The 13,971-nt window shown below is 34.2% G+C and overlaps 1 protein-coding gene across 2 annotated transcripts; it reads right to left on the reverse strand.

Moving 5' to 3' along the window:
• Positions 1-627: 627 nt before the first annotated feature.
• LOC101249494 (protein BLISTER) lies at positions 628-12,254 on the reverse strand. Of its 2 annotated transcripts, none has more exons than XM_004247757.5 (13): positions 11,797-12,254; positions 8,808-9,537; positions 8,081-8,607; positions 6,593-6,712; positions 5,889-5,954; positions 4,144-4,254; positions 3,490-3,566; positions 2,923-2,990; positions 2,609-2,722; positions 2,325-2,497; positions 2,124-2,192; positions 1,571-1,747; positions 628-1,150 (listed from the first exon to the last, which is right to left on the reverse strand). In XM_004247757.5, exons 1-13 carry the CDS (start codon positions 11,851-11,853, stop codon positions 1,070-1,072), a joined length of 2,370 nt encoding a protein of 789 aa, XP_004247805.1. In that variant the 5' UTR covers positions 11,854-12,254; the 3' UTR covers positions 628-1,069. The 2 variants fall into 2 exon arrangements, with proteins under 2 accessions (XP_004247805.1, XP_010326803.1); XM_010328501.4 differs by having other exon boundaries at positions 8,922-9,537; positions 11,797-12,252.
• Between the last annotated feature and the right edge of the window lie 1,717 nt (positions 12,255-13,971).

Raw genomic sequence — 13,971 nt, forward strand, 5'->3', positions numbered from 1 at the left:
CAATTAATACTTAATTTTGCTTTATAACTAATATGTAAAGAAATGAAATATATTGGAGTGATAAGTGTAAGTTTTATAAAGTGGATATTTGATTAGCTAATGTTGTATGAAAAGAAGTGTTGATCAGTATCAAATTTGTACGTTCAAAAGCTGAAAGTAACAGAAATTAGTATGCTGAGATGGATGTATGAACGAGCATACTAAGAAAGATAAAATTAGAAATGCAGATATTCTAGACAAAAGGGGAGTGAAGAGAAGGCGTAAGATATTGACTTGTGGGGAGTCTCAAGAAAGATAGAGATAGGCCGAAAAAGTTACCGGAGAGAGATGATTGACACACCTAGACTCCTATAGTTTATTGAATAAATAATCTAGAAAAGAGAATATGAAGAGGAAGGTCAGTACGTAATCAAGCATTGTCTAATTTCTCTTATCGACATTAGTATTACTCGCCTGGTATCTTATATCTTCAACTTTTTACATTTTTTTATGACTTGTATTTTCTTTTCATACTATCGTTCATATAGGTTACTTTGATCGAGGGTCTATCAGAAACAGTCTCTCTATCTTTCACGAGGCAGTAAATAGAAAGACCAAAGAAAAAAAATGGTTGCTAAAAGCTCAAAGGACAGCCAAAATCATCTTTTTGATATATTGGGCTTTTCTTAAGCCCCAGCTTTCAACAAATACAACACAAGGAATACAATGTCAAAAGATCTAAACATCATTTCCACATGAAAAGTAAGAAACATTTGAAGTTTTTTTCTCTCATGATTGACAACTAAAACACATCTTGATCTTCATTACAATGTTTGATAAACGAATTCTCTTGTAAACAACACGGTCATGTTTTATTGCCAAAACTGTCGAGAACAGCTATTCCATCTTCCAAAATGCCTCTTAGATACAATTTGCTTCTTCTGGGGGAAAAGAATGCAATGTGTGTGTATAAACCATGGATAATGTACAAAATCCAGACTCCGTTTGGCTACAAAAATGCAGGGCTGGAGAGAAGAAAAAGACCAGCTTTTCGCAGGGATAACTCATCATTGTTCGCTTGCCATGGAGATTAAAGAAGCTTGCTAGTTCGTCGTCTTGGTGGCCCTCCAGGAAATAGTTTCATGATCCATCCCAATACCCGTTCCACCACCTGATCAAAACGAGAAGCAAAAGAGAAAAATGAACAGAAGGAGAGATTACAACAATCACCAAACTAATCAAACTGGATACTATCAGCTTGGCAATATGCACCACCGTGCAAGCAGGGCCATACTAGGTCAGCGCATATGAGCAGATCTAGTGCAATAGTTACAGTTTCAAGTGAACAAAATAGCCTTTGCGTAGAGCAGCCTAGAGAATAAAGGCCTTGTCATTTATTGTGTCCCCTCTTACTGAAACTTGAAGTTCCATTTGCTAAAAAAAGGTAACAGCAGAAGTGCAGAACTATTAATTTGTAAGTAGAAAGGCAACAAAAGATTTTTAAAAGGTTGGCATTTTATTAGCACTCCAAAAGCAGTAAATTAGAAGCCATATCAGTTAAAGCCTTACAGAGCAAGATATGTCAAATTACCTCATCTCCTTCATCAGCATATGGCATATTCTCATCAGAATATGGCATATTGTCATGTACAGATACCGCATCTGGTTGTCTTGCTTGGCTGTTATCATTTGCCATGCTTTGAGCAGTTAAAAGCTCCAATCTTTGTGTTTGAACTTCAAGCTTCCGAGTTAAGTCCTTGTTTAACTCCTTTATACCCAAAATGAACAGAAAGGCAAATCCCCCAAGACAATTATAAAGAGAGAAGAACTATTAGTATCCGCCTTCAAACTAGCTGTGAAGATCAAGAAAACTTATGCAAGGAGACTTCTATTGCTAACACTACAACAAAGCTGGCCGGATATTAAGAAGAATGTCTGAGCATGTTGTAGGGGATGGCTATTTAGAAATTAGACATCCATATATGACCAAAGAAACCATGTCCAACTATGCATTTGTAGTTTACTCAAAGATACAAAGGGAAACAGAAAGAAATCCAAAGTTCCAGGTGAAGATCTTAACTACACACAAAAAAAGTGAAGCCGATTAGAATGATGTTGCTGTCTAGCACATGAGTTCAAGTTACCTTCAATGTAGAGCACTGAGATGATTCAACTGACAGGGCTTTTGTTAATTCGTCTTTCTCCAAGGCTAACTGTAGTCATTCCAAGTAGTGCAATATTTTAGTTATTAGTTAATAAATATGCCTTGATTTTTAAGGGAACAAAGATGATGGGACAAAATTAGAGGGAGCAGAAAATGATCAGTCTCAAGGATATCATGCTACCTCAGAAATTAATGTATTAATGTTTTGGATCATCCTAATCTGATCTGGAGGAATGGCTGGTGACAAACTTCCGAGACTAAACTGTCCAAAATCGGGCAGGGAAGATGTGGTGGGGCCATCAATACCAACCAAATTAGTATCATTTATGGTGCCACTTGCAATATTATCTTCACCTGAATGGACACAAATTGAATTCTATGAATATATATAAAGCAAAAGATAATTTTTAAAAAAAAACTGAAAAACAATATGTCGCAGTAATTTGAGAAATCTGAAATACATACGGAGATCCTCTGTAGAAGTTGATACATCTATTTTTGTAGGCATATTCCTGCTAGGATCAACTGACTTTCCATTAGCAGAAGCTATTAGGAATTTGGATTGCAAGAGCTTCTTTTCTGTTTAGAAGAAGACAATAGAGAAACAGAGAGGAATCATTGATTTCATTTCTGATAGTTGGATGTTTTTATCAAGCCTGGGATGCTTATTTAAGAAACTTTAAGGCAGTGAAAATGGAAAAATTGCAAAAATGACACATCTCATGAAAAACGCAAACCACCCTTTTCTCTAGGCACAAGCAGATATAACCATATCTTACCTTCCTTTAAAGCATCGATTGTTGATTGCAGATCTTGACGATCTTTTTCAAGGCTTGCGATTTTCTTTCTGCAAGAAGATAGAGAAAGTTGGATGAGATAAAAACACATCCCAACAGAAATCTGCAGTTTAACGAGAATAAGATTTAATTTTTTTATTCTGATATTCATTCACGCACATTACATCAATGCTAAAACTTTTATGCCAAATTAGTATGAGCTTGTGTACATGCAACTACTCAATATGATTCCCAACTACTTACTTTCAGAGCCACAAATCTTTTAAAGGTATCATAACTAAAAGCAATACATTCTGCTGCCATTTGGCACATCCTTTTCATATTCATAAAACTATTTGTACTTACATCTCCAAGAAGCAATTAAGCCACACAAGTCACCTCCCTCTTAAACCAAAAAGAAAAGAGTCATGCCCACTCTAAAAGGGTGTGATGTCAAAAGGACAGGAAGGAGAAAAACAGAATATAGAATAAAAGGACAACTATAACCAGAACAGAGTTGCATGGGCACATGACAGCCTTGATTAATTTACAGTCTAGCCTCAAACATACTTGTAAGAAGACATTTCAGCTTGTGACTTCTCCAATTCTTTCTCCAGCTTAAGCTCATTAGATCTTAGACGAAGTGCCTACAAAATATTTTAAACAAAAATATAAAGAGCAGAAAAGATAATCTATCTCATTAACAAATTTAAAAAAGAAAAAAGATCTGACCGATAAAAGAGTCTCAAACAGAATGGGAAAAATAAAAAGAAAGAACAGGCACAAAAGTGACTGTTCATATTTTGCTGGCAACACGAAAAAGGAAAAACGAAAAAAAGAACCAACATCCACTTACCCAAAAGGAACAGGAAAACACTGGTTTGACATCTCAAATCCGACTTATAGCTCAAAACCAAACAACTGATGGTGAATACAGAGTCTATAATTCCTTATCTCACGGATCAATCTGGTTAACTTATTTATACACTCGACTCTCACTAACTTATAATTTTAAAATGTAAATGACATTACACTGATTCAATCTATGATATATGGTAATCAAGTTGAACAACTTTCAAATTTAAATGTGAAACCAGTAACAAAGAGGATAACTACATGTAGGATTAAAATTAATAAACTCACTACATGCCTGACAATTATTCTGGTATAGACATTCCTACGAAATTATTTTGGTCAACAGACGAGAATACTGCATTTAATTACCTTCTCTTCCAAGCCAATCACTTCAGAAGCCAATAACTTGGCACGCTCATCAGCAGCATTACATTCCAATTGTACATTCGCATATTCCATTTTCACGGCTTCAAGCTCACTCTGGTTTTCATTGAATTCAACCAAGAAAGCAAATCACATACATCAAACTAAAGAAATACTGATAACGACTGACTCATCCAGTCATCTAATTACAAAAATTGATAGAAAGAAAGAAGAACGTGACTTTCCATGTATATATGACAACTCATCTAAACTAATTCCAATAAATAAAATTAGTACAACATACAGTTCCAGAAACCTTGTCCAAACAATCCTAGAAATATCTGTAATCGGAGTTTAGATGATCAAATACATCTTTTGATAAGCGACGTGATTAATTACATCCTTCAACAGGATTTTATAGACACCTAAACAAGTATGCCTCGGACAAAATTTAAAACAAGTGAACCAATTATAATCAGTTAGAGAATCCGTTACCACTTGCCAGACCAAATGTCAGACAATGAGATGGTAAAAATAAAGACAGATCAAAGAAAAGGACAGAACCAAGCACTAAGGTTTAATCATGAATGGATCTTTTAAGAGGGCAATTTGAGTAAAGAAAAGTAACAAATTGATAAAGACTCTCTCGGGTTCATTTTATATGTTGGTCTTGACTGGGAAAATAGGTTAAGAAAGAAAGAGAACTTATCAAAAGTATCCTTAGAACTTATGAACTTAAAATATCACATAGCACTTCTATGGCTAAAAAAGCATTTTAAGTACGGTTAAAGCAAGGTTCCATCGTTGCGTGACAAATGGGAAATTTATGGAAGGTTACAATCCATACCACAGAATGGAAAGTTCAAAATTAAAAAGTTTCCGGATACAGAAAGAGAGTAAACTAAAGATGTGGGTGATGTACAAAAATCACATTTGAATCGTGTGATCTTAAACATGTTATATGGGATATTGGAAATAACATGTTACTCCCTCGTTTCAATTTGTTTGTCTGGTTTTGGCTTGGCATGGAGTTTTAAAAAGTAAATAAGACTTTTAAATCTTTTGATCTTAAACTAAAGATATGTTGAATGTACCAAAATATCCTTTAGTCTAGTGTTCTTACATGGCATGTGGAAAGTTCGGATTAAAGAGTAGGAAAGAGACATTCTTTTTTAAAGGGACTAAAAAGGAAGCAGAACAAACAAATTGAAACACGAGGAGCACTAAATATAAAAAGTGATATTCTTTTGTAAGAGACTTAAAAGGAAAGTAAGATACATAAGTAGTACTATTGCACACACCACAGTAAGAAAAAAATAAGCATGCTGTAAAGAAATGGAAGATCCAGATATGTATTGCTTCATCTTCTAACTTTACGTAAAAGTTAGCAATTCATGTCTATTTAGAAGACAAAAAATGTCTTTCAACTAGTTCTCTTCCACTCATTATAGTGCCAGGTGTTAATGTTTTACGAAGTCACATCAACAATCCCAAAATGAATAGACCAGTAATATTTCTTAATAAATCATAGAGAACAAAACAAAACTTTAAGAGGTGCTGGATGAGAAATAAATGCAAGTCCTTACAAAATTGATAAATAAATCCTAGTCATCATATACAACTTCCAAAAGTACAAATATGTTGCAGAAACAGAACATCCAGAAGTGCCACAAGAGTTTACAAAAGGAAAATGCAGATTAGGTAATACTGTATAGCTAGGGGTAAGGAGCAAGATTGTGCAAACTACAAACCAGATGGGCTTTAATCTCCTCTTGCAACCTCTCCATCTCAGCTTTTAGTTGGCCAACAAAACTTCCCTGCAAAAGAAATACAGCAGTTCACTTTCATAAGGACACATCACTAAAAAAAGTATGAAGAACTTCAAGGAGAGGCCTGCCATATGAACATGTCATGTAAATCTATAAAAAAAATAAGAAACAAAAGCACACGTAAGAACTACGGCAGAACTAAAAGGAGAATGTAACTCATAAGTTGATGTGGACTCCTACTTAGTGTTGCACACCTAGGAGCAGCGCACTTTGGGATGAGGAGGAGCTATTATCATCCATCTTTTTCCAAATTTTATGATCAACACTTCTTTACACCACTTAGTTTCAATAGGTAACTAAGTAATTTTTTTTAGGCTGGCTAGGTAACTAAGTAATTGCTCAGCTATGTAACACCGGTCCTTATTCTGTGTTAGTACCTAACAACGGTACAATAATCCTTTGATAATAAATCTAGGATTTACAACAAATGCAGGAAAAGACCAGTAATAAAATAATCATTAGATACGTCTACCAGAAAACTAAGAAGATGACATGTAATTGTTTAGTAATGCATTATGATTAACAATAAAAATGCAAAAAATAATTGCTGTAAAGATTATCATCAGAAGAAGTCGGTTAACTTTTTATAGTTTTGAAAAAATGCATATTTACGAACAGCAGTATACCTGTTGATTATAACTATCTGTCAAAGTTGAATTTTCAGCCGCCAGAGACTCTGCTAGAGTTCGCGAAGCCTCAAGAGCACGTTGTAGAGAGAACTTCTCTTGTGTTAAATCTTCAATATGCTGTGGAAAATAAGCATAAAGCATGTTAGTGTGTACCACTAAAGATCCTATTACACAATCTACATCCTGACAAATATGTGTTATGCATGTCCCAGTATTTTGATAGGCAGCCCACCCCTCTATGGAAATGGAGGATACCATTTGTGATTTAGGATATCATCTGAAAGATGAAGATAAGTGTGCTCTAATTATTAGTATACATCATAAATGACTATCCTCTCTTTTTTTTTAGCTCCATAACCGCTAGACATGTACAAATGCATGGGACCATTCTCCATCTGGAACAAAAATTAAACAAATATGTGGGATTTTCATAAATCTTGACAGTATTATCTGAATGAAGTGACAAAGATGTCCTTTTATTATTTGTAACTGATCAGTGTACAAAAAACTCTTTTACCTTTATAAACACACAGGACATTCTATATTTCACAATCAAAGAAGAGAAACAATTGGGCAGCGTTCAGTTCACATCAAGTTACCTTTTCAAGACATTGAACATACCGATATCATTTCTCTTTTTTCAGCTTAAATTGTACATGCACAGACTAAATATGTATGCATATATTTTTAAAATAATCGACAAAACCGTCGTATTTAATTTAGAAAGTTCGATAGGTAATGGCCTCACTCCTCCAGCCTTCCCCACTTGAATACCAACCTGGTTTCGTAGCAGGACCCAAATTTGCTACTTGCACCTACCACATATATGACAAGGTACAAATTAACAAAGATCTAGACAATGAATCTCTTGAAGTGGCTGGATTATTTACACACGTTAGAGAGTGTAAGCTATTTTAGAAAATTCTCTAAAACTTTAAGTCTTCTATTAAATAGAGATCATATGTTTATTACTCCAAAAGACAACCTTGAGAATAACGTATATTGTTTTTGTGTTTTCATAAATTTTTTAATCTAAGGAAAAAAACCAGACGTCAGTCTTATTTGTTTCTTTCTTCCATCAATAGCAGACTGAATTTTTGTAGTTAAATGGGCGTTCCACAATTGTATAGTGTATACCCAGTGTTATCAAAATCGAAAAGCCCAAAAAAACTCTAAGGTCCTTTGGGGGCTTCATTGGAAAAAGGCACAAATGAAGAAAAAGTACAAATATGCATGTGTAGTCCAACAAGCATGAATAATAAATCTATGGACAAAGAAATTGAAAAAACTAGATAAAGAGAAATATCAATTGATTAGTGTCACATCTTCAGGATTACACTACTTGGGCATGGAAAAGCATGCCATAGAGCATTGATGACAACACTGAAGTGCCCACAAAGCGAGGCGAAGTGCTCAACAAGTTCCGTGCCTTGCTTCAGGGCTTAAGACAACACTGTGCATACTCTGCAGAAGATGTAAAAATACCTGTTCTAACGCAGCAAAATCTTCATTTTGCTTCTGTGAATAAAATGGATGTCTGTTGTCCAAATTGCCCATATCTTTCTCAACAGCATGCTTGTACAGAACAGTCCCATTACCAGAATTTTTTGAAGAATTTGTTAAGTTCTCAGAACTTGATAAACCCAGAGTGTCCCTAGGGTAAGCCATTGAGTCATATGTGTCTGTAGTAACTGATCCGATTGAGGGAGGGGATGCAGCAGAGACTTTTGAAATGTTCATGGAATCAAGGAAAGAGGGAGTTCTCCTCCCAGTCGCCCCAGCTGTGGGCGGGGACATCTGTGAGTAACTAGAAGAACTTCTAGCATCAAAACTAAAACCATCATACTTGGAGTCCGATGTCCAAGAAGAAGTTTTAGTTGAGTGAAGAGCAGAGCTGTTTAACTGGCTGTATCCTTTATCAGGCACTACAAAATTATTAGATCCCACACCAGCAACATTTCTCCCAACTTCAGGATAAAATTGTGTGACAGTGGTAGCACCAGGCACATAATCTACAAAACATAGAAGATATATATATTAGATTGTGCACCATCAAATTGGTTTAAATAAATAGTGCATACACTAATCAGTCAGCTGGGTCAAAAAAACCATAGAAGAACGGAAAAAAGGAGAAAAAGATATTATGCGTACGAAGATCCCTCAAATGCACAACTTAGATGAACAGAACAGATGTTAACAAAAAATTTATCACCATAGGAAGCGGAAGTCATGTCACTAGCCCAGGGATCTGTATAACGTGGTTTGTCGTCACGAGACCCAAATGGATTTGAAGGTGATACATTAGCCGGAAAAGCACGAGAAGTACCATCGTTAGTTACAGAAAGATCCTTAGCATGGCTCTCCTCTGATATGTGTTTACCCATATCATCATAAGTGAAATGACTGGAAGTTCTGTCATGATTGAGGAATGGAGGAAAAGTGGCTGTAGAGTGGTTAGTCGCAAACCCGAATGGAACACTTTCTAAGGCCCCATCACTCTCCCTCTTCCCATTGTTGTCATAAGTATCACTTGCTGTTTGAGAAACCTTGAGATTCTCATCACTTCTAGACCCTTTATTTTCTAAATGAGACAATGCTGAGATGGAAGAACCAGAATCATAACTGTTGGCTATAACAACAGCATCATCATAGTATTCGTGCAAACTAGGCGTAGCACCAGTTCTAGAATCACTAGGAAAAATTAGATCAGACTTCTGGGTAAGATCAGGCTTCGCAAAATCATGCTTAGCATGTATTTCGGATGGCTCTAGAACAGATCTGCCAACAGCATCAGATGTAGCAGCTCCACTGGAGTCCTTAGTTTTAGTGTGTTCATTTCCTGAATGCCGATTATCAACGCCTCCATCAGAGGCAAGCTGTTGAGTATTTGAAGTTGTCTTTTTAGCCTTCTCTGCTGCTCTCTTCTTACGAAATTCCTCTAGCTGCAAATGATACAGTTGCAGAAGTATCAGATAAATAAGGAGTGCACCAAATTTTATAAGGAGCAAAACCGGGTGATATTCATTAGTAAGACAAGGCAATTGCAACTTAGTGAAATCAAAAGAAAAGACAAAGCAAAAAGGGAGTATCCTACAACCTACTTCACTATACAAGAAGATTAATTTAGAGGTTCGTAACATCTTATGATGATAAACATAACTTTAGCAGTATGCTACAACATGTTGGCAACACCTACATAATTTCTTAGGAGTTCTTGATGTCACAATATTAAAAAAAGAAAGAAAAAAAAAAGGAAATACAACAACAACAACAACAACAAATACCCATGAAATCTCACAAGTGGGGTATGGAGAAGGTAGAGTATACAGTCTACACAGACCTTATCCCTATCTCATGAAGGGAGAGAGGTTGTTTCCAAAGAACCCTTCTCGAGAAAGGATATTTCCACTACCGGGGTATGAACCAGATTCCTTAAAGATGGGAATTGCCAGTGCGGATAATCCAAGTATTCAAATTGTTTAAGGAGCGATCTTTCAAAAGAATCAGCATCAATGTGCTTCCAAAATATATCAGCACCGATGTGGCAGCCTAGGATACCACCTTTGGTTGCACTTAAGGAAGAAAAGAAGTACCTCGAGACCAGTCAGCCCAACATAGTAAAATCTTTGCACTGACAAATGTCTATGTTTTGCAAGTTCAAATCCTATGTTAACAAGTGCTTCATTAGAGCATGCCCTAAAATAATACCTGTTGTTAGTTATTGTAAACTATACAGCTAGAGATAACCATAAAAACAACTATCACAATTCTCAACACACTGATTTCGGCTAATGTTCACTTCTACCTAAATAGATCAGATTAATTAGAACTAAGATATGCTTCAAATCAGACTCACTGGTTTGATATCTTCTACCTATGTTAACAAGTGCTTCAATAGAAGATGCCCTGAAAATATACCTGTTGTTACTTATTGTAATCTATACAGCTAGAGATAAGCATAAAAAAAGCTATCTCAATTCTCAACACACTGATATTTGCTAATGTTCACTTCTACCTAAAAAGATCAGATTGATCAGAACTAAGATATGCTTCAGATCATACTCACTGGTTTGCTATCTTCTGAATTAGTCCTTGACCAGCTTTACCTGATTGTATGTTTCAGAGTTTTTGGGTAAATACAAGCCTGAAATAATCAAATCTCTGTACAACCAGGCCATCTGTAAAGCATCACCTAGTGGTTTTTTTGTTTTTTTACTAAGGTGAAGTATCTTATTGACATAATAAGCTCATTTCATGCTAGATTCGTTCAAGTATTAAGACATATAAGCACTGCCCCTATGGAAGAAGATCTAGGCAGTGATCTTTCGCCGTAGCCCCACTTGAATAGAACTATCTATAAAACTTGAAACTCCAGAAATTATTCAACTACCGGGAATCTTCAACCTCAAACCTAAATCTTGATGTGTTTTAACTTCATACATGAGATCACCTCCAAGTAAAATACTAATATTTACTGATGGGGTGAGGATGAGGCCATACCATTCCCATCTTGATTACAGATCGAGTTCACAAATCAAAATTCAAGCAGTAATTCTTGTTCAGGGATGATTAAGGATAAAATAGACAGTGCGCCACAATTTTTTTCTTCACATTCTTCAAAATACATGGGGAGTCCGTCCATCACTTCGACTAGATAATAACTATCTAAAGGTATTTATAACAATTCAAAAGACTCTACAAATAACAACCACTCATTATTTCTAACTCTGAGTAGAATGCCATCCATTTGAAACCTTCTCCAAAAATAGAATTCAGCTCTTTTTCTTTCATTAAGGGAAAACAGGAGGGGATTACAAGGTGGGGAATCAAACCCACAAACGTCCAGCTAGTCAACTAACTAAGCTACTACGATTCCACCTAGAATTCAGCTATATTTCTTAAAAGTAATAGATTTCAAAAGGTGGAAATCAAGCTCCCAAAAGTTCAGGTAGCCAAGCAACTCAACTACTAACATTCCCAGTAGAACTCAGCTCATAACATTCCAAACCAGTTCAATAGAACTATTAATTAGCAAAAATTCAAGTAAATACATTAAATTCAACCAAAACAAAACAAAACCTTTTTTCAGAAGTTCATTAACATTATCAAGGAGTTAAATAGAAGTATTACTTAGCAAACAAACTAAACTCAACCAAACCAAAACAAACCCTTTCTCCATAATTCAAACAAAACCCAATTACCTTCTTTTTCCCAGCTTGCAAATGCTCTTGCTTTTTTAGTACCTGAGCTGACGCCATCCAAAATCCTCAAAAAAATCAAATCTTTCCCCTTAAATCCTCATCCAAAAAAACCCTAAAAATAAGCCCCAAAATTCTCCTATAAAAAACAGATCAATCAATCTACATTTCATTTCATATACAAAAAAATGTTTTTGTATACAAAAAAAAAAAAATCATAATCCTCAATTTTCGGAGTAAAACGGATAAAAATCCGAGTAATTAACGGGCCAAAATTGAACTTTCGGAGAAAATGGGGCGAAAAAAAAGCCCTAAATTCGATTCAGAAACAGGGGATCTGATGAGATCGAAGAAGAAGAAATAAAAAAAAAACCTTTTTTTTTCTTTTTCTGTAAAATTACAGCATTAAAAATTTAAATTTCTGTTACCTATTTTTGTATTTTATTTTTATTTTTTAATACTGTTATTTATTTACATTATATATATATATATATTTATTTGTTATACCCACCTGCAGTTACAGCAATGACGTGGGGTGAGGTTTAATGGGCTGACACGTGTACTTTTTAAAGAAAAGAAAAAAAAATTTCAAATCAAAATCATAATTAATTAATATAAAAATTACACGGATAACTAAATATATACTAATTTATTAGCTAATATTCATTAATTAGGCTTAAAACTACATTTTAGTTGTAAATACATCACTTATAAGTACACAAATACAAATTATACACAGTATATACAAGGAAAAATTACTTGTATGAATGTCTTTTAAAATAAATAATTATTGATTTTATCGATATTGTTTATTTATAGTGATACTATATTAAATCTGTAATATATATGAAAAGTGAATTAAATATGAAATATATATGTATTACACTATTTTTTTAAAAAAAATATTATGCTTGTTTGGTAAGAAGTTGACACATTGTATTATAAGTGTATTAAAATGTGTGATAAATGTATTATCTATCAATAAAACTTATATTATATGTGAATAATAAATTATTTTTGTAATATGAATTAAAAGTATATTATAAATGTGTTAAAAGTGATAAGTGACAGAAAAATTATTGATATAAATGGTAAATTTATATTTTTTGTAGTATATTTATGTAAGTTTCTCTATATACAATTATCTAACATATCTACAAATATAACTAGTCTCTCTCGGCTCTCTCCTCTCACCTACTTCTCTCGATCTCGCTTGTATCTTTCTTCCCTCTCTCAATCTTGCTTGTCAGATATACAAAGACATATGTAAATCACTTACATATATAGAATTACCCTGACGAATATACATATACAATTCATCTCTCACCGCTCTCTGCCCTCTCTCACTCGTCTCTCCTTCTTCTCCCAATCTCGCTCGCCAGATATACAAATATATATGTATACCTCTTTCTTTTTACATATATATAACAATTATTTGATAGATATGCACATATAATTCGATAAATATACATATATAATTCACATCTCTGCCTTCTCCCGCTCACCTATCTCCTCTTTCTCTCAATCTTGCTTTCCGCTCTCCTCTGTATCTTAATCTCGCTTGCCAGATATACATATACATATGTATATCAGTTACATATATAGAATTATCTGATAAATATACATATACAGTTCATCTCTCACCGTTCTCTTTCCCTCTTGTTTCATCTCTCTCCTCTCTCTTCCTTTTCGTCTCTCGCTCGCCGGATATACAAGTATATATGTATACCAGTTATATATATATATGATTATTTGACAAATTTACATACACAATCCAACAAATACACATATACAATTCAACTATTTGTCCTCTCTAGCTCGACTCTCTCCTCCCTCTAACATGTAGCTACGAATCATAATTAACAAACTATAGATATGGAGTATAATTAAGTTATTTTTGAATCGATGTATGAGAAAATTCCCTTGGAAAAATTGTACATCAGTTCAAATATTAGCCAAAATAAATATTTGTATATAAAAATGAATTAATTTATTCAATCAGTTTATACAATATTCTTCACGTTTTAGGATGTTTTATAGTGTTTGCTATACGTGATGTTTGTGTTAATTGTCGTGTAATTACGAATTCTTTGAATCATAAAAATGACGAAATCAGTAGATATTAGATTTGAAATATTTTACCACACATGTATCTTAAAAGTACGACCTCAAAACTAT

Source organism: Solanum lycopersicum, chromosome 9, assembly GCF_036512215.1.
Source record: "Solanum lycopersicum chromosome 9, SLM_r2.1".
NCBI lineage: Eukaryota > Viridiplantae > Streptophyta > Magnoliopsida > Solanales > Solanaceae > Solanum > Solanum lycopersicum.

Bases quoted from the DNA above. Each gene is read 5' to 3' on its own strand.
- LOC101249494 (XM_004247757.5), bottom strand. From the start codon at position 11,853: ATGGCGTCAGCTCAGGTACTAAAAAAGCAAGAGCATTTGCAAGCTGGG. The intron at 9,538-11,796 runs GTAATTGGGTTT...TATCATTTGCAG, and splicing joins TGCAAGCTGGGAAAAAGAAG to CTAGAGGAATTTCGTAAGAA. The intron at 8,608-8,807 runs GTGATAAATTTT...TATGTTTTGTAG, and splicing joins CATGACTTCCGCTTCCTATG to ATTATGTGCCTGGTGCTACC.